The 26,750-nt window shown below is 41.5% G+C and overlaps 1 protein-coding gene across 8 annotated transcripts in view; it reads left to right on the top strand.

Moving 5' to 3' along the window:
- Positions 1-26,750, top strand: part of IKZF2 (IKAROS family zinc finger 2) — a 133,191-nt gene that overhangs the window by 63,227 nt on the left and 43,214 nt on the right. For 5 of the 8 annotated variants that reach the window (XM_038422389.2, XM_038422395.2, XM_043505697.1 and 2 more), the window contains 2 exons: positions 8,746-9,012; positions 19,342-19,509. In XM_038422389.2, the coding sequence (XP_038278317.1) occupies positions 8,746-9,012; positions 19,342-19,509 (435 nt within the window). The remainder of the gene's footprint in view (positions 1-8,745; positions 9,013-19,341; positions 19,510-26,750) is intronic. The other 3 variants (XM_038422399.2, XM_038422397.2, XM_043505698.1) reach the window with 1 other exon arrangement.

Raw genomic sequence — 26,750 nt, 5'->3', positions numbered from 1 at the left:
GTCAGTTGGAATAGTTATATAAGCTTATATAGACCGCTATGAAAGTTGTTCCACTGGTTTCACTACCACAGTCCCCACCACTTGTATGTGGCATTGGACAATCCGATTGGGAGAAAAAGGGTGGTGTTAAAAACCGAGCAATCAAAACTCTGTTTCGACACTGCAGAGAAACCAGTTTAAACCAACTGGGTATAACAGAACTGTAAATGAAACTAGCCCCTCTCACAGACCTGAAATACGTGGCCCAATCATGTTCCTATTTGAATTCAACAGAAGCTTTGCCATTGATTTTATTGGGAGCAGGATTAAACCCGTGATTCTTCAATGTCCTTATAAAATCCTTTTGTCGCCTGGGATTTTGAAAGGTGCCTAAATTAGGCACCCAATTCCCATGGACTATGGGCACCTAGTCCCTTTACGCTTATTGATAAATCCCAGCAATAGTGTAGATAAAAACTTTGTAATCTACTTCTAACAATTTGAGTCAACGTGGACAGGTGAAGAAGCATTTGGGTTGTGGTATATCTCGACAAAGCACTATTGAAATCAGTGATGTCGCATGGATTCCCACCATCTGAGGACCTGGGCTGTCATGTGCACAAGAGCGTTATCTTGGTAGCTCATGCTTTGTCAGCTGGTGAACAAATCTGACAGTCAGTAGTGTAGTGGGAGAGGCTTTTGCGCATGTACAAGAGCCTCTACTTAAAACTGAAAGGAGAGAGGGGTAATTCCTCTTCCTTTGTTCATGGAGTTCACCCTTTCCCTGGATACAGCTCAGTCAATTCGGCCAAAAATGCACGGGGCCTGATTCTCCTCTTGCTTACACCTGTGTAAATCAGGAGTGACTTATCACTGGGGCTTTTTTTTTTTAAAAAATACTATTCGAGAGCAACTGGACTTCCCTTTGGAATGTACCAATGTGCACAAGTGTCAAAATATTTTTCCAGAAAATTTCCTGCAGGAAGATACCACCCATAGACACCATTGAAATATCTTCATTTTCCCTTTACTTCCCCATTGGATATGTTGAATGCTGCAGTATACTATCCATACATTCAGCGGGCCTGATTCGCCTTTCTTGTCAACATTCACCAGTGTAGCTCTACTGACTTTGGAGTCACTCCTGATTGACACAGGGGTAAGCAAGAGGAGAATCACGCCCCGTGCATTTTTCAGGAACAAAGTATAAAGTTTCCAGTAAGTACACTTTTTAATATAAGTCTGTTTGCCAAGTGGAGTTGCCTCCCTCCTTGACTATGCGAAAACAGATTAATAGATTCCCTAGTCCATTATCCCTCTGCTCTGTCAGGATACACATTACTTTCTAAGTGAGAGAATTTTTGTGGGCGCTCCTTGTTTAAACCTTTGGCAACACATTATTGTTAGAACCAAAGTTGATTATAAAGCCTCTTTAATTAAGGGCCAAATTCTGCCCTGAAGAAGAGGCTCAGGGTATGGGTCTTCTTTATAATGAGACCCCTTTGCATTGCTCCAGCATCAAATTCTGTTTACACTAGCATTAAAACCTCTTTGCCATTCTGGCAGTGTAATCATGGGATAAGAGGGAAGGTCCTCTCATGGATCAGTAGCTCATTAAAAGAGAGGAAATAAAGGGCAGGAATAAATGGCCAGTTTTCGCAATGGAGAGAGGTGAGTAATGGGGTCCCCCAAAGATCTGTACTGGAACTTGTGCTGTTCAACATATTCATAAATTATTTGGAAAAGGGGTTTAACAGTGAGGTGGCAAAATTTGCAGATGATACAAATTTACTCCACGATAGTTCAGTCCAAAGCTGACTGGATCTCACAAGACTGGGCAACAAAATGTCAGACAAAATTTCATATTGGTAAGTGCAAAGTAATGCACATTGGAAAAAATAATCCCAACTATACACACAAAATGATGGGGTCTAAATTAGCTATTATCACTCAAGTAAGAGATCTTGGAGCCATCATGGATGGCTGAAACATCTGAAAACATGTGATCAACATGCATCTAGTGTTTGTTCATAAATTGGAAGAGGGAAAACAAGTTTGCCTGCTTTTTCAATTCCTAATTGATTATTTAATTTTGAATGAACTAATCATTGAACTGAACTACTTGAATAAACTGAAATGAAGAAAATATTCTCTCTGCACCTGCAAAAGAGGCTACTGCTGTCAAAAGTTGTTTAGCACATCAACAAACTCTGGTTCCTCCAGATGCTTAGCCAGTGACTTCCACCAGTTCCATGGTTTGTCTTTCTTTAAAACTTGGAAGCAAACATGCACTATTTAACATTTTTTAATTTAATTTAAATTATTTTAATAGATAAGAAGTTTAGGTCTTAACATAGACAGTCAATTTCAAATGTAATTTTAAATAGGTTTTCTTTTTTAAAAAAACCCACAACGGTATTTGATTAAAATTTTTAAAAAAATCAGATTTAAATTAAAAATCCATTTATTTTTAAAAACTGATTTTTATCCACCCTGCTCCTGCCGCCCACACAGAAAATCCTCTGACCCAGTTTGGAAGTGCATTAAACCCAGGCTTGCTTTCCCAGTTGCGGTGTGGGTTAGAGCCCAGGCTCTGCTTTAATTCAAGCCGGAACCCATCTACTTTGCAGTGAGATCGTAGGCTAGAGACCAGTCAAGTTCTGCTAGTCCTCCCGTCCCCTTCTGACAGATATCCCCTCCATACTCAAAGGATGGACAAGGTCTCCTAAAATGGACACAGCTGATTGGGGAAGGAAGCCTAGAGTGTCTCCGCCCAAAGAATCAGGGCACATGCTCCCAGACACACGTGAGGGAGTGCAGAAACAGTGAGGACCTAGTAACTCAGGTAGGGCTTTGCAGTGGGGATGCTTACACTCCGCTGGGCTGACTCAGGTGTTTGGACCCGGATTCCAGGCTCCTGAGTTAACTGTGCAGTGTAGACATAACTGTAGAGTTAATTGTGAATCAGGCCTTATTGTTTGTTTCCAGGAAAAAAAAGATACTTGTGGCATTTTTTTTACCTTGAACTTTCAGAACCATTTCAGGCTGAAACGTCCTCTTTTTTCTTCTTCTTCTTCTTCAAATGTAATGTAATTGGCAAAACTGTTTTTTGTCTGTCTTTAGTGTCATAAACCACTTGCTGTTCCACCGCCCATGTTTCTAAAATTAAATCTACCTCTCCCCCACATACACCCCCTCTCAATTGGATGGACATGAGGCACAGTGCTTTAATGTAGTAATCTTTCAGTCCGTAAGCCCAGGTTCAGATGTGGAAGGAGTTAGGTCATTGCATGATCATCTGTGGCTGACAGCTGGCCATATCACCAAACCACTACGCGTGAATTATACCTAGGAGAAGCTGGGACTGGAACAGACCAATTGTTATAGATTGGGGTGGCCAAACTGCCACTCATGAGCCATGTGCAGCTCTTTTGAAGTTGAAGGATGGCTCCTGGAGCTTTCCACACCCACCATTCTTCACCTACCAGACTGGGGGCAGAGCTAGGGCTTCTGCCAGAGACGACTGCTGCCTGTAAACGTTGAGGGGGGGGGCACAATTTAAAGGTTTGGCCCTGCCAACAGCTTGAGTCACACACACCCAGGCACACTCACCCTCTTTCCCTCAGCAGCCCCTCTCTTCAGCTCCCAGCTATTAGCTTTGTAGGGAGAGGCAGTGGCAAACAGCGGGAAGGTCCAAGGAGGGGTCTCTGCTTTAACTCCTTGGGGAGTGGCAGCAGCTGAAGCCCCGAGCCTCAGCAGGCATCTCCCGCAGGGCTGAAGCCCCAAGCCCCGGCAGGTATGCCCAGGCTCTTCATCTGAAGATTGTCATATATGTCTTGGAGGGTCAGTAAGTTGGCTGCCCCTGTTATGGATCATTGAAAGGACTTTATGGAAAAGCTCACACTGTGCCTACCTGTAATATCTCCTTCTCTAGTTAGTGCTTTGAGTCTGTCTTACCCGAGTAACCCGAGTTACACTGTCGCGGTGGAGAGATTGTACTGCGGTGCTTGTGTGGGGTGAATTGAAAACTACTATTTCTTTTATACATTTTTCCGGTGCAGATATTTGAAATGGAAATAGTATTAGGTGGGCACTGTGCACTTTGTGTTCTGTGTTGTGGTGGGAATCAGTGTATTTGAAAATGTAGAAAAACATCCAAAAATATTTAATACATTTCAATTGGTATTCTATTTTTTAACTGTGCAATTTTTAATTTTTTTTTAATTATGATTACTTTTTTTATTTGGGGTTGAGAAGGAATTTTCCTTCAGGGTAGATTGGAAGAGGCCCTGGAGGTTTTTCGCCTTCCTCTGTAGCATGGGGCACAGGTCACTTGAGGGAGGATTCTCTACTCCTTGAAGTCTTTAAACCATGATTTGAGGACTTCAATAGCTCAGACATAGGTGAGGTTTTTTGTAGGAGTGGGTGGGTGAGATTCTGTGGCCTACATTGTGCAGGAGGTCAGACTAGATGATCAGAATGGTCCCTTCTGACCTTAGTATCTATGAATCTATGAATCTATCTATGAGTAGCTGTATTTACTAACTTTTACTTAATTTCCTCAGGTCTTTGAAATGTTGAGATAAGGCGGGCAATATATCCATGACTTTGTCCACTGTGCCTGGACAAGGATTTTTAGAACAAACACTGGGTGAGCTAATTTGGCATCTGCTCTACCCCGTTTAGATCCATGCTAAGTTAAGAACACATTTTGTCAGCATTAACTTAGAATTTCTTTGATTTTGTATGTTACACTGTATCTGCCCCATGATATTCTATCAGCAGGAGTTTTTGTGCCTCCCCTTATCTTACAGTGGGGTGCCACTGTGCATTACTACTTCCTTGTTTGTTTTTTTTTTTAAATAATGACCTTTACTTTTCAATACTGTACCTTGTAGCCCCAGCTGGGGATCAAAATTTTTAATGAGACACTAGGGATTTTCTAAATCTCATTTTTGGGGGAGATAACTTCCATAATAGAGGATAAAATGCACAGCACGATCATCCTATAATACTCAAGCTCGAAAAATCATTAAAATAGGAGCATAACATCTGCTAATATTTTGCTGGTGATCGTTTTGCTTATTCATGGATAAAGAAAATATTTTGGCGCTAAGGACTTACCAGAGCACTGCTTAATATGGCATTGTTGATTAATTAGCACATGAGACAAGATTGCATTATCCTGAGTTCCCTGTAGAAAATAATTACTCTTCAAGTATAAGCTAGAGTCAGTTGAATACTGATACTTAGAAGGAAAGAAAAGCAGTTGTGTGCCCCACTGAATGCATGCTGTTAGGTTTATGGGTGGTGCTTTTATGGTGGGTGATTGTCTTAATTTGTGTCAGGAGGTGTTGAACAGTACAATAAAGTGAATGGTGATAAAATGAAGAAAAGTTAAACTGGAAAAACTTCTGTATTCAGGTTTGAAGCTCCTTGAAAAAAATCTGTTGTTTTTTTTTTTTTTTAAATTATTAGTTTGCAGTGTGGTTGTAGCCGTATTGGCTCCAGGATATTAAAGAGACCAGGTGGGTGAGGTAATATGTTTTATTGGACCAGCGTCCATTGGTGAAAGAGACAAGTTTTCAAGCCTACAGAGAGCTCTTCTTCGGATCTGGAGAAGAGCTCTGTATAAATGCAAAAGTTTTGTCCCTTTCACCAACAGAGGTTGGTCCAATAAAAGATATTACTCACACAGCTTGTCCTTCTGGATTGTGTTTGACATTTTAGACTCATTTGCTGTATTGTTGTGATTTGTAGAAGAGGTGCTGAAATGTTTCAACTTTGATCTGTGCATATGTATTTATCGCATATCAAGTGCAAGAATGACCGCAGTTTTCAGTATGTATGCAAAGAAGAGCCTTTTGGTGCAGTTTACCTGTAGACATTATACAGTACAGGATAGCACCAAACTCTGCTTTATACATCCTTTCTCTCTTAACATAATTCTTTTATTTGTTAAATTTGTGGCAATAGGTGAAATCAAAGAGAAGGTTATGTAAATAGCTCTTGTCTTCGGGCTGAATAAAATAGAAGAAATAAATACACCCCCATACTGTGTGTGTTTGTAAAGTATTGTAGATGTCTGCTATATGTATCCACAAGAAGTAAAGCAGCCAGGATGACTGATTAGAAAGTCCTCATGAAGAGCTGAGGTGATCCCCACAGTAGCAGCATTCCCTTCCTTGGAGACCTGCAACTCTCCCTAGTCCCAGCTGAAGAGGGAACCTTCACAGAGCAACAAACACATGATGCCAGGTTTCTGAAAGCAGCAGGGACAGAGTCAAAGGGGATGTGGGTATGAACTTTTGTCAACAGGCTGAACAGTTCTGCACAATAGCCAGAGTCCTTTTAAGTGATGAGATGGAATGAGCAACTCTCAGTATACAGCCTTTGGAGGGTTCTATCGAGCTGTGTTTTGAGGAGTTGAGAGGGTTGTGTGTCTGGAAGATTGTTTTGCAGCAAACAACTCGCTCTGTTTTGTTTTGCTGTTTATCCTACTGGATGCAAGCCAGCATTCAACAGAAGGCAGCAGAACTCGGTTAAGATAAAATAAGACACTGACAACAATCTCCCAGTTTCTAAGCACTTCTGACCTTATTTTCAGGGGTGCTCAGCAACAAGGGGCTCCCATGGACTTGAATGGGAACTGTGAAGGCTCAGCACCAATGAACGTTTATTGTACCAGATACAATAAATACAGTCGAGATACAGTTTATATAAAAATACACCCTGGATACAAATTACACTCCTCTCTCTTGCATGTGCACACGTGCACACGCAGTCACTCACATAGGCATATACCCCTGCACTTGGTGCAAAGTGTGTTGTGACTATTTTACATATTGTTCCTACTCTACAGGGATAAAGGGTAATCTTGTGGTTAAGACACAGTATTTTGAGTCAGGAGAGCAGTGTCCTACTCCTCACTTTGCCACAGACTTCCTGTGTAACAAACCCACATAGACAGCAGACATGATTAATTTGGCCTTGTTGCGCTGATACCCTGACCACCCCCAGTTCCAGTGAAAGTCAACAGGAGCTGCTGGTTCTCAGCACCTTTTAATAATTCGGCTCTGCATAAATCATACACAGATACTTTCAAAGACAAGGCAGGATTAGAACCTGGCCCTTTCATTCCCAAAGCAAAGACCTTGCAATGAACTATAACTGTCTTGTGTGACTTGGAGCAAGTCAGTTAGCCTTGCTGGGCCTCTGTTTCTTCATCTGTAAAATGGGACTATGGCACTGCCTTGTCTTAAAGGAGTGTTGTGAGCATAAACACATTCAAAGATTGTGAGTCGCTTTGAGTTCTGATATAAAGTACGGAGTAAGAACTCGGCATAATTATGGTGATGGTACAGTGTTTTTCATCTGTAGATTTCAAAGTGCTTTACACTGGAGGTCAGTATCCTTTTACAAATGGGGAAACTGAGGCAAAATGAGGGCCATGACTTGCCCAGGGTCTCCCAGCAGGTCAGTGGCATAGCTAGGAATTGATCCCGGGTCTTTTGCTCTTAATTTGTTACCTTGAATCATTTCATGTCATTCAAATAAACAAACAAAACTGGGGCAGGTTGGAATTAAAATTGAAATTTGCAATTTTGATTTTTAAAAAAAGTGAGATTTTTATAAAATGTTCTTGAAAATGTCTATCTTCGTGGTTTCTTTGAAAAACTCTGTATCAAACATAGGAATTGTACATATTTGGGGTCAGATTGTGGTTTGTCCTTCACGTCCACACAAGTGAGTAAAGAGTAATAAGGCTTCCCCTTATTCCTCTGTGCCAGTTACCCATACCATAGCTAGCAGCATGCTGGAGAAAGCTGCTTCTGTGGGCTGCTATATTCCTGCTCTCTCCTGTGCATGGGGAAGGGGCAGGGAATGAGCGGGAGCCCAGACCCAGAACTTGAGGCAAAGTCACCGTTTAGCCTCAGTTGCGACATGGTGTCTTTGTATCAGCAAATGTATCTTTGTGGAAATAAAATATCATTTCCGTTCAGTAAATAAAGAGCAAAAATATTTCATAATGTAAAACGCTTAATATTTTGATGGCTGGATTTACAATGACGTACCGCTACCATGGTCGATCTGTCTCCTTTTTCTGTATGGGCCTTACTTCAGTATATTCATTCCTTGGCTCCCATTAATGCCCTGGTGAACAGTGGGAGATGTATTTCGACAATTGTACAATTAGAAAGTCATCTTGGGAGAGTTCATTTTAGTGAATTGACTGTGTAGCATTCTCTATCTGGAAGACTGCTATATATAGTTTGATGTGCAACTGCTAGAACTAGGTGCGAGGGGAGGAGTAAATATTTTAGCTGCTCATTCCCTGTGATACGTGACTCTTTGTACTCCTTGCATTCAGTGGATCCATGAAAGGAAGAATGATTTTGTGGTCAAAGCAGTGGAAGATCTGGATTCAGTTCCTTGTTCTTTCACAGAATTTCTGGGTAACCTTGGGCAAGTCATTTAATTTCTCTGTGCCCTAGGTTCCCGTCTGCAAAATGGGAATAAAAATGCTTCCTTTCTCTTACCGTTTGTCTGTTTAGAATAGATTGTATATGCTTAAGGTTGGGGGGTCCATCTTTAACTATGTGCATGTACAGCACCTAGCACAATGGGGCCCTGATCATGTTTGGGGCCTCTAGACATTACTGTAGTCAAATAATTAATAATAATACTAATTGGTCACAGTATTAGTTAATTGGTAATGTGGAAAAGACTGATTTTTTTTTGTTTATATATTTTTTAACATTTCAGCAAATTCAGTAAAGCTAGAAATGCAAAGCGATGAGGAGTCTGACAGGAAGCCCCTAAGCCGTGAAGATGAGATCAGGGGTCATGATGAAGGAAGCAGCTTGGAAGAACCCCTCTCTGAGAACAACGAGATGGCGGACAACAGAAAGATCCAGGAGCTGTCAGGCGAGGGAGGAATCCGGCTTCCGAATGGTAAACTGAAATGTGACGTCTGTGGCATGGTTTGCATTGGGCCCAATGTGCTTATGGTACATAAAAGGAGCCACACTGGTAAGCAGCTGAAAGAAAAACTGCCCGTGGCATCTGATGTTAATATTACCTGACAACTCTTCTCTTGCCTTTGTACTCAAGGGTGACAATAGAGGACGTTGGGGTGGGGTGCGGAAGGGGGGATTGGGGTTTGATTTGCTCTTTCAAAATTCTGGTGGCGCTCTATTGTTGGCAAGCAAAAAGCTTTCTTGGCATTAAGTGCCGGCCTTCCGTTCTTAGGAATAGCAAAGAAAAGAAGTCTGGAAATCAGACTTTATCATTCTTGCCTAGCAGTAATATGGTGAGTGATCAGCACAAATAGGATTGACAGGTGTCATTCTTTTCCATGTCTTTAATGTGTGTTTCAGAGTAGCAGCCGTGTTAGTCTGTATTCGCAAAAAGAAAAGGAGTACTTGTGGCACCTTAGAGACTAACAAATTTATTAGAGCATAAGCTTTCGTGAGCTACAGCTCACTTCATCGGATGCATTTGGTGGAAAAAACAGAGGAGAGATTTATATACACACACACAGAGAACATGAAACAATGGGTTTATCATACACACTGTAAGGAGAGTGATCACTTAAGATAAGCCATCACCAACAGCGGGGGGAGGGGGGGAAAGGAGGAAAACCTTTCATGGTGACAAGCAGGTAGGCTAATTCCAGCAGTTAACAAGAATATCAGAGGAACAGTGGGGGGGGGGGGGGGAGGGAGAAATACCTTGGGGAAATAGTTTTACTTTGTGTAATGACTCATCCATTCCCAGTCTCTAGGCTCTAGTCTCTATTTCCCCAAGGTATTTCTCCCTCCCACCCCACCCCCCACTGTTCCTCTGATATTCTTGTTAACTGCTGGAATTAGCCTACCTGCTTGTCACCATGAAAGGTTTTCCTCCTTTCCCCCCCCTCCCCCCGCTGTTGGTGATGGCTTATCTTAAGTGATCACTCTCCTTACAGTGTGTATGATAAACCCATTGTTTCATGTTCTCTGTGTGTGTGTATATAAATCTCTCCTCTGTTTTTTCCACCAAATGCATCCGATGAAGTGAGCTGTAGCTCACGAAAGCTTATGCTCTAATAAATTTGTTAGTCTCTAAGGTGCCACAAGTACTCCTTTTCTTTTTAATGTGTGTGTAATCCCATACATTCTTCTTCAAAGCTAAGTGGCTAGAGTGACTAGGCTTCAAGATGGGACATGTGTAAGTATCTGGGGAAAGCCTTGGGTTACACTCAGATTGGGACCCCAATTCAAGAAAGCACTTAAAGCATGTGCTTAGTGTACTGGGACTTAAGTATATGTTTAAAGCACATACTTAAGGTGCTTCATGCTTTCCTCATAGATTCTTGGAAGAAGAAAGTTCTTTCTTGCCTTATGCCTTTGATATTGTTAATGGTGTGACAGACAGTCCACACTCCGATATTGTACTTAGGAACTAGTGGGGGGCAGGGAGGTTAGGAAGAGTAAGAAAAGACTTTGTATTATCCCTTTATGAACTGAATAGTTTGCAGTTCAGTAATGAGCAATTGATGACAAAGTGATCAATAGAACTTTTGCACAGAGCAATACTATACATATTATAAGTAAGGATATGGTTTTGTCATGGAGGACCTGGATTCCATGACTTTCCAGGACCTCTGTGTCTTCTTCTGGGGCAGGGTTGGAGCAGCGATCAGCCCCTGAGCTGCAAGAGAAGCGGCCACTAGAACAGCTGACCGATGGCCAGTCCTGGGCCGCTGAACAGCTGGCTGGCAGCCGACTGCTGGATCACTACACTGTCTACCTTGGGTGCCCAAATGAGACATCCTACATTTTATGTTTAGGCTAGGGTTGCCAACTTTCTAGCTGCTAAAAACCGAACACCCCCTGCCCCGCATCTTCCCAAAGGCCCTGCCCCAACCCCATCTCTTCGCCCAAGGGGCCAGGGTAGCTGGGGCACAGTGGGGGCTGGTCCCTGGGACAATCGGGGAATGGTGGAGCAGAGGGGGAGGTGGACAGGATCCCCCCCCCCCCACCCAGGCCAGCGGCACCTACCTTTGCAAGCCCAGTCCCAAAGCCTGTCACTGGTCTCTGTCAGATGTCAGCAGCTGAGTAGTTCCTCCACGTGGCTCCAGCTGCTGCTCTTCCCACCCCACAATGGTGGAGGCCAGTTACGGCGACCAACCAGACTTTTAGTGACCAGTCAGAAAACCGGACACCTGGCAACCCTAGTTTAAGCTCCTTATTTAAAAATGGCCTGAGGTTTTGAGGTGTTGAGCACTGGCAGGTCCTTATTTAGGTGCCTCAACATACGGGTGATTTGGGTGCCTAACTTTTTAGGCACCCACATTTAAACAACAACATTTGCCTTCTACTGTGCAGACTAATGCAACTCTATGTGCACATGTAGCTAAGGATTACATAACAAACTGCTGTTTTTGTAAAGCCATTAGAGCTTCTCTACAGTGCTCCGGCTCTTTGCCCCTGGGCAGAGAGGCTGTGATGAACCGCTCTATACAGATGATTTCGAGCATATAGAAATGGGCATTCCTTTCACTGTGTAGCTGGGCACGCTGCTCTTAGTGAACCAGCTGGCCTGCTGTTTTATTTTAGATGCTGCTGCTTCACTGTCTACAGCGGCAAGTCCATAGAAGGAGGAATTTGCTTGGATGTCTACATCCTTGTCTTTAATGGCAAAAAGCAAATGTTAAAAATACTGGAGCAAGGCTAGTATTTAAAACATTGTACTGCCATTTCATCAGCAGTAGCTATTAATGGGCTAGACTGAGCTTTTGGACTCAGCCCTCTTAGGCTATGTGTGGCTGTGCAGCCCCAAGGGAACTCTGGAGTGGAACCGTACTCCAGAGACACCTCCCCTTTTCCACTGGCGAGGGGCAGAGGGTTCTGTATCAGCCCTTCCATGACGTAGCATGCTCCTCATCCCACTGCCCCCCAGCCAGCTCTGCTAGCCAATGCGTACGTGGGGGCTTGATTCCCCTTCCTCTCCTGCCTGGCCAATATGTCCCTTGTACTGCAAGGCACAGTCTGGCCCACTGTTTGCCTTGCAGAAACTTCTTCTGTCTTCCCCTCCAGAAAATGGTAGATTCCGTCCCTAAAGCCTGATGCCATTCTGCCCCAAACACTGCAGCTTACCGTAATAATCATAATTCACACACAAGGCAAAATTGTGCCTCGCCCAGGGGAAGGGGTTGCAAGATGGCCCCTTACTCTTTGGCATGGTCTGCTTTAATCATAAAGGGCACAACAGCCTCCCCCTCCCTTTCTGGTGAGGTCCCTTCTGCCCCCACAGCACACTAGCCAATGCATCTGAACAGACGTGGGAAGAGAGCAGTAAGCTGTGACAGGCTTAGGGCTGGCGCAAATTTTTGCTCCTGTGACCACACAGTTTCACGATGCCCCTGATTCAGGGCTTGTGGTAACCCCACAATGGAGCCCATAATGCTCCTGCTGAGGTAGCAACCATTACTGCAGAACCCTTTTAAGGCATTGATAACTCAGGTAAAGCAAGTTCCAAATGCACAAGGGCGGCTTTTTCCGTTTGTTTGTCATGTATCAGTAACATTCGGCATAGGGATGCGATGCGAAGGTGGAACAATTTCACTGAGCTTCAGCGTTCCAGCTCATTTCACAAGAGCACATTAGGGCTAATTTCTTTTCCTCTCCTTTCATCCTCTTTTTCTTTTCAGTAAAAACCTCATTCTCCATGCTGTTGTGTACCAGGGGAGGGGGGCTGTAGCAACATCTTTCTAAGAGTTTTGTGTTACTGCAGTAGTTGGATAATCAGGTAATATTGTCATCGGGTACTCCAGGCATTCTTGTTTGGCGGCATCGGGGGCGGGGGTAGGGTCAAGAATCCAATTTGTCTACAGAAATAACAAGGAATTCTAATGTGTTAAAAGTGAATTTGTCATCCCTCTAGGCTTGGCCCTTTATGGGAATGAAAAAAACCAAACCCTCTCTTATCTTCCCGCTTTCAGCAGAGCTGATACCATACTGTGTACATTGATGCTCTTCTGTAGCCATGCTATAGCCTCAGTGAGGTTTGTGAGACCCTTACACACACTGAATGGTAACTTAATCCATCACCATAATAACACTTAGCTCTTATCTAGCACTTTTCGTCAGTAGATCTCAAAGTGCTTTTTCAAAGGAGGTCGGTATCATTATCCCCATTTACAGATGGGGAAACTGAGGCACAGAGCGGTGAAGTGACGTGCCCAAGTGACCCAGCAGACCAGTGGCAGAGCCAGAAATAGAACCCAGTTTTCCTGAGTCCCAGGCCAGTGGTCTATCCAGTAGGCCATACTGCCTCCCTTCAATGCGACTACTCATATTGCAAGATACTATTCAATGTGGATGAGGGTATCACAATCTAGCCCACCTATGTTAACCTACTTTTCGCCTTGGCGAAATTTTGCATTTCTGCTGTTCTGGGTGATCTCCTCTGGAAACTCTCAAGCCTTTGGTTTCACCCCACCTGCATGTTAGTACCGCAATGTATATTTGATGTACCAGGGAAGGAATTTTTACCAAATCCTACTGTCACATTCATAACATTGCTGATGCACATACAGAACTTGGAACAACTGAAAATGCTGTTTAACATTTTTTTTCTTTTCTGCAGGGATAAGGCTGTTTTGGCACAATCGATTTGGGACCAAAAAACCCAATTGTGCTATTCGGTATTCAAGACATTCATCCTTAATATAGTTAACCACAAACAAATTTAAATAGATGGCCGTATTCCCTGGTTAGAATGAATTTCATCGGACTGTCAAATATTTGTATAGAAAGGCTTAATTTTGTTTAATTCCTAGACTACTGCCAACTACTGCCTCTTGCATCGTGATATTATTTCGCACTGGTTAAATGGAGCAAAAGTTCTAGGGCTAGATTTTCCAAAGAATTTGGCATCTTCTGTTTAGCCATCTAAATAAATGGCCAGATTTCAGAAGAGCTCAGCTCCCATTTAATACTTAAATGAAGAGGTTGGATTTTCTAAATAGCTCTGTGCCCAACAGCTCTTATTGTTAACAATGAAAACTGGTGTTTTTTTTTTTAAATGCTGTCCCTTTATTTTAAGGAGTTGAGCTCTTTTAAAAATCTGGCCCAAAATGTGGGTACCGAGTGCTCTTGAAAATCTAGGCCCTTAAACTGTTTGAGCTCAGGAATTACGGAGAAATTATTAACAGAATTCAAATAAAATCTGCCCCAGAGTTGGGATTATCCAAAATAAAGGCAAATAAAACCCTCAATTTCCTTAGTCCTGTGCTTGTTCGGTAGTTAAACAGGGTTCCAAAGTGATGTTTAGCCCCCTCGCTTAACTAGCTAATGGAATACAGTGCAATAGATAAACATCTAGACCAAGAAGCTCAGAAGGATTCAAAACAACAAATATGGAAATGGGATAAGTTCATCCACTTTTTATTTTGCTCAGATTAAGACTGATTTCTCTGCTTTCGCTGTTGATAGATTAGCAATACAGCTACCGTTTCGTTTGTGCTCCCAGAGAAGTTGAGGCAACGCACCCAAAACAACTTTATGTGAAAAATTAACGTTATCATTAACACTAAACGAACACTTTTTTTTCATACCTCCCTGGGCATAGCAATTTAGCATGAGGAGGTAAAGAGGGCTGTTTTGTAAGTATCTCTCTTTCGCTGCGTAATACATTCTTTTAACAACAAAATTGTCTGCAAAATAAACAATTGTCAAAATCAAAATCCTTTTATTTCTATAGTCCAGACTTTGACACCTTTATTCAGTTTGATCCTGAGTCTCATTTACACAAAGGCTGCTTTATACCATTCTAGTAGGGAAAAGGAGCCTGAAGGGCAGGTGCAAAATAATTACATTAACACTCACTTCAATTAATTTGAATTAATATAATTAATTAACATGCACTGCTCTAGCCATGTAAAAAGGTCCTTTGTGCAAATGAGAATTAAGCCCATTGCTTTAGTTTGCAGACAGTTCTGTTGACTTCAGTGAGACAAGTTATGGAGAGACATGTTGCTCATTGTTAACAGACTGGTTAGACTCTAGCGCTAAACTGGGCTCAGAGTATGCAGGTATAATGTGTTTGGAAACCTATACAACAGCAATTTGGTACAGCAATGCCTCCATCTCATTCATTCCCCATTTAAAATCTCCAGAATGAATGGAGCTTTTTTAAAAAGCAAGTGGCAGTTCTGTGCAGGAAGCAATTCATTGAATTTGAAGGAAACTTATTTTACTTGTCTTCTTATGCGGGCTACTCATATTGTCTTCAATACTTTGCAACTGTTTGTATTGGAGTCTCACTAAAAGCAGCAGATCAGCTTGGATATACCCCTGGTCCTCAATTAAACTGCTGTTTTGATGCTGAGAATGTCATGGTTGTATTTCACGTTGGGATGAAATATAAAGGAGGATAACTCAGACTGAAACTCCTGCCCATCACTTGCATGCTTAAGTGATTAGGGGGAATGACTGTACGTGGAAGCAGTCCAGTTAAGCAGAGAAGGAGCGGGTTTGCTTCTTGAGAATGTTTGAACTATTTATATTGTAAGAGATTGAAAACATTAATAGGAAGTTCATCAGTACATTGTCCTAGTTTCAGATTGTATAATTTCAAATGATCAGCAGTACTAATTTGTGCTATTGTAAAGTCTATAGCAAAGGGGTGGACAAATTTACTGACCCTCTGAGCTGCATATGATGATCTTCAGAAGTTCAAGAGCTGGGGTGCACCTGCCAGGGCTCGGAGCTTCAGCTGAGCCCCGGGAGGTGAGCTCAGTAAGGCTGAAGTCCTGAGACCTCCCTCCCCGCTGGGTAGAAGCCAGAGATGACGTGGGGGAGGAGGGCATGTGGACTCACATGCCCACTCAGATTTTTGCTAGGGTTTGCTGGCCCCCCTCGGTGACATGGTACCGCCAGGCCACCTCCCATCATGACAGTTGGGAGCTGCAGGGAGAATTGCTGCTCTTGCCGCTGCCTTTCCCCAGGAAGCTAAAGAAGCTGCCCCTCCCTGCAGCTCCCAGCTGTTTGCTGCTGCCTGTCCACAGGGAGCTAGCACGTGGGAGCTGCAGGGAGGGGCCACTAAGGGTAAGAGGGGGAGGATGCTTGGAGGTGGGCCCAAGCTATAGGGCTTGAACTTTTAAATTGTATCCCCCCCTCACTTTCAGGCACCAGTCATCTCTGGCAGAAGCTCCTAGCGCCATCACCCTGCTGCAGGACACAAGCCCCGAGCTCCGCCCCCCACGATCTGGTAGACAGAGAGCTGCACTTTAACGGTAGAGGAACCACATGTGGCTCAAGAGGTGCAGTTTGGCCACGCCTTCTATATATAATATAGTTACAATTCATTACGAAGGGCCACAGCCTGCCAAATCCACTTGGTCCAAATTCCGGGGGTCCAATTCACCTTACACCTTGTGCAGTCATTTACACCAGTGCAAAGTGGTTGTAGAACAGTAACAGATCAAGAGTGGTAACATTTTATATCCACTTTGCACTGGTGTTAATGATTTATGTAAATTGCAGGTCAACTGTGAATAGGGCAGTAAGCTTCAGTGGGAGTTTGGCTCATGTAAGGAGTTAAATATTTAGCCACATGACTGTTGGCTTGAGTTTTGTCTTTGTAAAAGCCAAAGAATTTTTGAGGTATCATCGGACTAGTCCACAAGCAGAAGGGCCTCAGAAAAAGGAGTAATCTGTAACCATTACCTAGTCTATTTCTTCTTTGTGCCAAGGGGTTGAAGTTAATGTACGGTACCTACAGTTAATCCAAGAGCATATAGACACTTCAGTTTACTTTTTCTAGGGAACCACACACTTCAGAAATTTGGATTGTTAGTTTGTGTTTTGGGGGCGGGGGCTATGTCCAAGGTGTGAAAAAATATTTCAGAAAAAATAATCCAGTGGTTTGGAGGAGTTTTAATTTTTTGCTTGGGATGAGGGCGAGGGGATGTTTTAAAAAATGTTTTGAACTTCTACAAAAACATAATGTATATTTAACAGTTTTTTGGTACTAGAAATCTTTTTTTGGTTACACTTGACATTATAAATATATATAAATATATTTATATAAATATATATATATATATAAATCCATTTATAAATAGTTTATAAAGGGTTACTAAATAATGAATAGAGGTTTTAATAAGTGGCTAGTCAATTATTATAGATAATTATAGAGTCCAAAAGATCAAGAGATTACTTATAACAATCTATATTGCCTTCTACTGACATGTTTATAACCATCAATAATATATACAACTCACATCTGTAACATGTTTATTGCATCTATTACTCGTTTATTAACTCTTCATAAGCCATTTATAAATAGAATCTTAGACTTCTCAATTGTGGGTGTTCAGCACACTATTTCAACCTTGCTGAGAGAAAAGTAACACCCAACCCAGTCCCTAAAGCACATTGTGAAAGTTCAAAAAAAAAAAAGTCCCCAATTACCATCAGCGGTTGGTTGATTGAAAAAATGAGGATTTATGGCCTAGCTTCTTAATAACACTCAGTCATGCTCTCAGGAAGATTACATTTCGAAATTGGTATCCAACATGCATGATGGAATTTGCAGTAGACATAAGAAGTAGTTTGATGAAAACATAGCATGCATTTTATGCAGCGAGGGGCCATTAATCTTACAATAGCAATTGACGAAGGTTTTAGAGGGATGTGACAGATTACAGGTTGATGACAGTCCTGTTGCAGATGCCATGTAAATGTGGGTTAATGTAATTAACAACAACAAAATGGAACCACACACAGCAAAATTGGAAAAATGATTCAGTGAAGCTATGGAACATTTCCATTACTTAGCCAACATGACAGATCCTAAATACAAAGGTCATACGTTGAGCCCAGAATGGGGAGAAGAAGCTGAAATGTGGCTGATGGCACATAGTTTCCCTCTCTTTTAGCATTTACAAATGAAAGTCAAGATTTCTGCCCTAAATCTATGTCTGGGAAGGAGGTTGCGTCACAGATCATTGCCTCAAAAGGGGGCAAAACTGTGGAACTAAAATACTAGAAAACTGGACAATTGATTACAGAATGCTGTCAATGTTTTTTTTAAAAAAAGATTAATACTCCCCTCTAGCTAGCTCATTATCAAACTAAACATGCCTTTACCACATTGGGACTGATTTGGCCAAAGCTTTGTAATAGGAGATGAGCTTTAAAAAATAAACAATACTCCTTGCATGCCGAAAGTTAGGTATATCCTTAAGTATCTTGTTGAATCAAGGCCTTAATAAAAGCGTCTCAGTGTCTAAGACCCCAATTCACTACAGCACTTAAGCATAGGGTTGGCATTAAGTACATGCTTCGATCCCATTGACTTCTTTTATAACCAATAGGGCTTAAGCATGTGATTAAAGTTAAGCATATGCTTAAGTGCCGAGTTGAATTGAGATAGACTAAGTATGTTACAAAGTGGATCACATAGTGTATGTTTTGTGTTTCATTTCACAAAACCTTTGTGGTTTTTTTTCAGGTTTCCTACTTTATTATTATTATTATTTATTATTTATTTAATCAAAAACTGTGTCTTTTAGGTTGGGAACAAAAGCACAACCATTCCAGGTTAAATCAAACCTTTAATGGCAACACAAATGCATTTATTAAAGGCTTATTAATTTCTACTTTAAGACAAAACTCTCATAATAGAGAGAACTTTTAAATAAATGTTATTTAAAAACCAACTCTGTTTATTTCTCATTTTTCTAGGGTGCAGCTTTTCTCACCGTGTTTGCTTCTTACCAAAGCTAGTTGGGCCAGATTCTCATTTACACCAAAGACCCTTTGCATGACTCTAGCAGAGCAGAGGAGCCTTAAAAGGGGCTTTTAATTATTTAAAAAAATAAGAAAAAATGTGTAATTTGTTTTACATTGATACGGTGATATCTATCCAAATTAAATTTTTCTGACTGTTCTAAACCCCTCTGAGGATGGGGCCTATAATAAGCATATTTGCAAGCCAGAGAGATAGCAGCACAGCAGTGGGCTTAAACTTTCCATGGTGATTAGTGGTTTTGGTCGCCCAGCTTGAGACACCTTTTTTAGGGGGTGGATGCTCAGCACTTTCTGAAAATCAGGCCTCTTAACACATCTCAGGTTGAGTGCCCAAAACCACTCTTGAAAACATTGCCAACAATGATCATGAAGTGCAAGCCCCTAGCATCAGCAAGTCCCATGTTACAAAGATATTAGACAAAGAATTTGTGGCGGGTTAAAATTGGGTGATAGAGTGGATTTAGATATGGCTACACTATATTCCGTTACAAGCAATAGATTATTGGGTCTGTGTGTTCTGTGTTCGATGGTTTCTTGATGATTCTCTCCACTGTAGGTGAGCGCCCCTTCCATTGTAACCAGTGTGGAGCTTCTTTTACGCAGAAGGGGAACCTGCTGAGGCACATCAAGTTGCACTCTGGGGAAAAACCATTCAAATGTCCCTTCTGCAGCTATGCCTGCCGGAGAAGGGATGCCCTCACAGGACACCTCAGGACGCACTCTGGTGAGCCTCGAATGTCTCCTCTTCCTTCTTGTTTCCTTCCTTGTAATTGTTAAATCAAAGTAGGTTATGAAATTGCAACCACGTTTCCTGGTGAATTAATTCTGGGCTCCCTGACACACCGAGTCCTGAACTCTGGGGAAACCCAAAATCCAAATCAGAACTTTGTGGTTCAGACCTACCTCTTGTACAAATGAGCTCCTGCATGGATGCTGACACATTTCCCTTTGTACATCTCGTTAGATGCATCTTGACTTCCACGTTAGATTGCATCGACATCTTAAGCCCTAAGCATCTGTAAAATCTCAAAGACTGATGAGAATAAATTAGTTCATTTTTATAATGTATTTTACTATTCATGTCACATTCCCTCTCGGCACCTAGTAACTTCCATACGTTGGTAAGATTTATAGATACTAATTACTGGTAGGCCTCAGACATGCCATTAAGCCACAATGCTTCCTAAAGCATAAGGAGGATACAGCAATTGCACCCCCATTGTAGAGAATGCATTGTATGCTCCCCCCATTCAAACCAGCTCCACTGAAGCTATGGTCACATCCTTTCAAACCCCTATTGGCTCCCCCTAAGGAGTCCAGTGCTGTCAGTGGCACTTGACTATAGCAGTCCCTGTGTTGAGGGTCATGCATGTTGTGTCTGGCCCTGCACATGGGCATCTTAAGGGGCCAGACTATTTGTACCCTCTTTTCCCAATTTCCTCACTTATGGGGTAGCCAGACACAATCCACCCCTTAACCCTTGAAAAAGTGAAAATCCTCCACCATTATCTGTTCCCCTAAAATGTTCGTCTTTTGGGGGGATATCATTTACAGGAGACACTGTTTTAATTGTTGAATGACCAGAGATAATTAGACTGTCTGGAAACTGTTCTACTTACCTTTTTACTGATGAACTTGTTTAACGAATTGTAATATGTGATTCTTGGTACACAGAAGTACCCAGCAAAAAATACATATGGAGTATCATGCAATGTATTTCACACATTGTTCTGACCGTAACCGCTTGAAATATAGTAGAAAGAACAAATATTTTTATTTTCAAAAATGAATCATGACAAAAAATAACCCATATTACAAAAACACACTCATTATGGTTTAAGATCATTTTCATAAGATGACTATAGATATTGTTACCTAGATATAGATTCTTCTCATTTCCTGTGTGAAAATATAGGGCGGATCTTGTACTTTTTGCATGAGAATGAAATGTTGCTGTTCAGTGGTGAGACTTTTAAAAATTGCCTAAGTCTTGTGCTCCTCAATGATTCACTTGCTCTTGCAAGTTCTGCCTTTTTAGTTTTGAACTCCAGCTTCATTTGAGGGAGTGTCTTCTATCTAAGAGGTGGGTTTTTTCATTTTGTTTTTTACTGGCTCCCCTCACTGCACTATATGAGCACCAACGTATTAATTATATGTTAATAGACTGTCCTGATAGTCTAGAAAAATAAGCTGATCTAGAAGGTCTAACAGAAGTGTAGTAGACTTCATAGAGTCTTCGCCTCTTTTCCCTTCCCTAGTCATAAAACTAGATACATCAGAAGTGAAACCTGGGAATGAAGATCATGATGAAATATGAGACCTCAGTCTGGTCTTAAGTGAAAGCACTACACTTTGAGCCAGATCCAAGTTGGGCTGGTTTAAATCAGCATTGCTCCACTTAAGCATAGCTCTCTTGACTTATTTGCACTGCTGAGGATCTGGCCCATTATTTCAAAATGTGTGAAACTCTTATCCTTAAAATGATTTTTAATAATTAAAAGGGCACCATCAAATTAAACATCACATTTTTCTCTAAAATATTGTTTACATACTATTCATAACAGGAAATACCCAAGAGTACTATAGGAGAAAGAGACTGGTGAATTTTTTTAAAAACCTAGTTTTTCAGCTTGTTTAGTCTGCGATTTTGGCGGCACTTTGTGTTTATGACACCACTTAGTCAGTTTCACTGTTTCCCCTGTGTACTCTGTTAGTCAGTTTTCCCCTCTTCTGTGTGTGGGTCTTTCACGCAACAAAGGAGGAAAGGAAGACATTTAAAAAATAGGAAAATGTGATTGTAAACCCATAGAAATTAGCATCTCAGCGGCAGCTAAAGTACCTGGAACTTCTTTAAACTTTTCTTAAACTAGATTTTGAGTTCATATCTTTTATTGAGCCAGTGGTGAGAGAGAAGCTTTCAAGCCACATACAGCTCTTCTTCAGGTCTGGGCAAGGTACTCTGAGCATCACACCTAAGTGCATTTAGCTGTGATGCTTGTTTCTCTCACCAACAAAAGTTGGTCCAATAAAAGATATTGCTCCCCCCCCTTGTCTTTCTAATATCCTGGGACTGACACAGCTGCAACTGCACTGCACATAGATTTTTGAGTTGACAGTTTTTCCATTTTATTCCTTTTTTTTTTTTTTGGCATTTCTGTTTTCTTTGTACTTGCATAGTTCTTAAAAACGTTAAAAGCTATACTGTGCCACCCTTATTCACTAGTACTTTATAATGCAAGTATCCCCAAAATGAAAGTATTACTCAACGCATAGGTACCACTGAAGATGTGTAGTACTGGCACAATTTAGCCTTAAATAATTAGGGGTTTGAGCCTACAATTATGTTTATTTATCTTTTACTGACATTTGCAGTTCTTCTAAACTACTGTGTATATATTTTCTCCCATCTGTAGCCCCTTTGATTTCAGGAAGGTTATGATGTCCATACCGGATATCCATAATCTTATGCATGGGAGTACACTCATGCATTGGACTTCACTGGGACTAGAGAGACTCATGGGAATTCAATAGGATAGTAACTATTTGGAGTATTGGACCCACAGTCCCACAACACTGCTGTGACACAGGTATATGCTATTCTATGCTCATTTTGCAGCTAAGTAAATTGCGGCACAGAGAGGTTTGTTGTTCCAAGATGTCCAACAGAATTGGGTATAAAGCCCAAGAATTCTGACTCTGGGCACAGTCTAAACACATACTTTTCTGTACAGTTTATGTACCCAGGGAAGACTTCACATGAAATAAAGGTGGTGCCATGGCAGTGCTAGTCAGGAGCCTTGGGTTCTGTTCCAGGCTTTTCCTCACACTTCTCCTAGGACTTTTGGGCACCTAGTTTATAGCCTGATTTTTGAGATTCTGAAAACCTAGAACTCCTATTAAACTCACTTGCTAGGCTGATACTCAGCACCTCTGAAAATCAGGCCATAATTAACTTCCCTATGGCTTAGTTTACATTTGTACAAAGTGGCATAATATTGTCTTACCTCTCAAAGGTGCTGTTAGGCCAAAGTAGTGTTTACCTAGTGCACTGAGATCCTCAGGTCTGTGTTATGCATTTTACCTTTCCCTTTCCCCCCCAAAAAACCCCCATATGTTAAAAGAGCATTCAAGTTGCAAAGTCAAGCATTCAAAAATTTGGAAATACCAGAATTAAGATTGTCAGGGCAACCTTAATGTGGCCTCCAAGGACATACACATTATAATACTGTCTTTTAATTACATGATCGTATACTGTTAGGAATTCTGCCTCATTCAGTATGTGGATGGACTTGCTCTGGGGATGAATCAGGGTTGTGCAGTGAAGGAGGCTGTCGTCTTTAAGACCCCTGCAACATGTGTTGCAGAAGCTGGCAGGTGAGTAGTGAATGAGGTAGAGGATTACTGGAAGATAATGGACGATCTCATGGTTAAGGCAATTGAATGCCATCCTGGAGAATTGGATTCTATCCCTGCCTCTGCCGCAGAATTCCTAAATGGTCTAGACAAGTTAAACTAACATTTCACAGGTAGTCATGAACACTGTGTTCCTTATTTTCTGGGAGTCTGATTTGCAGAAGTGCTATGCACTCATAGCTTCAATTGAAGTCAATGGGAACTGTGCCTTGAACATATAAAGTGAGATTCAGTGCTAAGTACTCTGAAAAATCAAATCCTCGGCATCTGAAATTGGGCACCCAAAATTAGTTCATACGTTGGACCTTAATCTCTTTGAGCCTCAGTTCCTCATCTGTAAAATAAGGATAATAGCACCCCTTCTCTCACAAAGGTGTTTGTGAAAATAAATTCATTAATGTCTGTGAAGCACTCAGATTCTCTAGTGATGAGTGCCATAGAAGAGCTTATGAGGAAATTCATACTTCTGTCTTCAGAGTAGGGTTTGAATTGTAAGTAGTAAATAAGGCCTGGGGCCACATATAGAACAACAAGGAGAAAACATAATATTGAATAGCTGCTTTTTAAGCATCCATCTTATGCACTGAATAAGGCGCAGGGGTCCTGTGGAAGAAATAGTATGCGATCATGTAATTACAGACTGTGTCATAATGCATATGCACAAGGGGTCTGACTTAAGGTCACACAGGCAGCCTTTATACTGCCATTTTCCTAACTTTTGAGTGCTTTGACTTTGCAGCCTAAATAATGTTCATTTTTGTGTGTTATAGATAACAAAAGAGCCTACTTTTATATATATATATAAAAATATATTTTATATATATTCTTTGCACTATATAGATATAGAGAGATATAGATAAGGATATAGCATAAAGAATTACTGCTGGAAATGTAAAGTATGCTTCCAAGGTATTTTTTGCATTTTTTAAATTTTTATCATGATTTTTTGTAACAATATTTGTTGTTTTTTTCTTCCCCTATTGTACTTGAATGCTGGCTTGTTGTTCTAGAGCTGTTCAATAGCACTGAGCTAATGGTATCCTTTTTATTTGAGAAAGGAAGCCAGTGGAGCATTTGTTTTAAAAAGAGCAGCACAGAAAAAATTGCATGATCTTAGCAAAATACATACAGCATCTAAGAAAAATGACATGCCTGATGGAGAGGCTCATTAGCCATGAAAATATCTGTTTACAGAAAGGCAGTTTTCTTACTCTGCTTTACACTTCTTGAGTTGCAGTCTCATTTTTTAGGGCTTTGATTGCGACCCCCTTACTCATGTTGATGAACATTCACCATGCCAGTAATCTCACTGAAACCAGTGGGTCTACTGGCATGAGTTAGCATTCTTCAGGGAGGAGCAAGGGCTGTCCATTTCAGCCTTCTGTGACACCCTGGGCTCTAGTAATTGGAACACGCTCACAGTGGAATGGAGCAGGTAAAATTTTGGGTATGGGCATGTATGGACAAGGAGCTAGGAGGAATTCTAATTCTTCCTGAGCTAATGACTCAGTCTGAGTTTTCTAGTGTCTCAATCAGTCCAGCTGGAATATTGCAAGAACAAGCACAGCACTGAAAAATAGATCAACCAGAGGTTAGGAGTCTGTTACAGGAGTGGGTGGGGGAGGTTCTGTGGCCTGTGATGTGCAGTAGGTTAGACTAGATGATCATGATGGTCCCTTCTGACTTTAAAGTCTCTGAGTCTATGGTGCTGTTGCCACTGTGGGAGATTTGCTATTGACGTCAGCGGGGCCAGGATTTCGCACAGTATTTTAAGCTGGACTTGCCTGTGTTGAATACATTATGGATGGAAAAGAAGTTACACATGAGCCAAGAGCCAACCCTATGGAAAAGAGAAGAAATATGTGATATGCATGCAGGGGTTGTTCTGTAAGGCTCAGTTCCTCCAAGTTATGTACGTGTCTATCTCTTGTTTCTTTCAGTGGGAGGTAGGTGCCTATATACCGTTAAGGAACTGCTTCCGCCACCAACTAACAGTGTTTGATAACTCGTTGAGAGTTTGTTTTGATGATCTAATGCATGTAGCTCTATTTACAGGGTGCTGCTTCTGCAGAATGAGACAGGTCTCTCTCTCTCTGCCTGTTTTGCTTGTGCAGTTTCGGTTAAAGTCAGTGGAATTAATCTCTTACCCTTAATGAAATAGCTTTGTTATTTGCTTGTTAGTCTTTGGATTCCTAAATACGCAGCATTGGGATGGCTGCTGTTTTCCCATTAGTGCTTGCAGTATCTTCTTCGGTCAGCCTTGCGCTCAGTTGTAGTGTCTGTAAAACCTTAGGTTTCCTGTGTGCCTGGTTCCTTGTTTTAAATATGAATTGAAAAGGTGAAAGAATTAAACTATGTTAAAAGGAAGAGGAGTTGATTTGATACAAGGCCTTCCATGCTCCCGGCATCCCAAGGTGAAATTCACTCCTGAGCAGAGCTCCAGAACAAGGCTTATACTTCACTTGTTTCCAGCTGAGACCCAATTTTGAAGGCTTAAGTGGTGCATGACCCTCTGCACAAGGAGGAATTTCATCCTCCGAGTACTTTTATGGTAGTAAGTATTCGTAGCGCAGCAACTACCCTAGCACGAGCAGCCATTATGTACTGAGATATATCTCCCATACTAAATTGTAGTAATTCCCAGATTCTCAAAGGACCAATTAGGCTCCTAACTCCCATTGATTTTTCAGCAGAAATTAGGAGCCTAAATAAGTTTGAGGATATGGGCCTTTGAGCCTTTTCTCTTGAGTGGCCATATTGGCAGGACACATAGCATCACACACCACTGTTTTCTAAAAGTGTTACAGGAACCTTCACCCAGCCCCAAATAAAGCACATTTTGATTTTATTGTACAACTTTTTCTGAAGGAGATACAGTTTCACCCCAAACTATAAGACTAAAGTTTATTTTGCTTATTGTGTTTTTAAAAAGATAAACCTTCTTAAAGATTCCCTAATAGTTGCAGAAGTTATGAGTCAATTGCCAGCTGCTAAACCCAGAAGATCTGTTTCTTACAGATAAGACAGACAAATAGGAGAAGTGCCTTGGCAAATGAGGGCAGTGCACTGTGGACTGGGCTTACCAGACACTTGCTTTCTGGTAATGATGAGTGTTGATTTTAAGAAAATAAAACATCATGCACGTTTGGGCTTTAGGGGCAGGGGGAGAGATACCTGATACTATTCAAGAGTCCAACAACCACTCCCCTCTTCCCCCCGGCAAATCTTCTAAGGATCATGATCCTGCTCATAAACATGTGTTACCTGGCTGTGTGGTAAAGGCCAGGTAATCCAAAACTCCTCTGGAAGGCCATTGGGTCAGAGAATGGATGGGAACAGCAGCCAATGCACAAAACGGGAGTTATGGAGCTGGTTGGTGCACTGGTAATGCTAAGCCAGATTCTCTCCTGCAATCTGTTCTGCTCAGCATGGGGAGGGTAGATCCAAGGAGCTGGTTATGGCTCCCTCTCAGGTTGCCCCAATCTAAGGAGGGGCTGCTCTAATTTACAACAGCTGAATATGGTCTCTAAACGCTGTTTGTAACTTGGCAGA

The sequence above is a fragment of the Dermochelys coriacea genome, chromosome 11 (genome assembly GCF_009764565.3).
Source record: "Dermochelys coriacea isolate rDerCor1 chromosome 11, rDerCor1.pri.v4, whole genome shotgun sequence".
Lineage (NCBI taxonomy): Eukaryota > Metazoa > Chordata > Testudines > Dermochelyidae > Dermochelys > Dermochelys coriacea.
The sequence above is the reverse complement of the archived record's forward strand: the minus strand, read 5'-3'. Positions and strand labels throughout refer to the sequence as shown.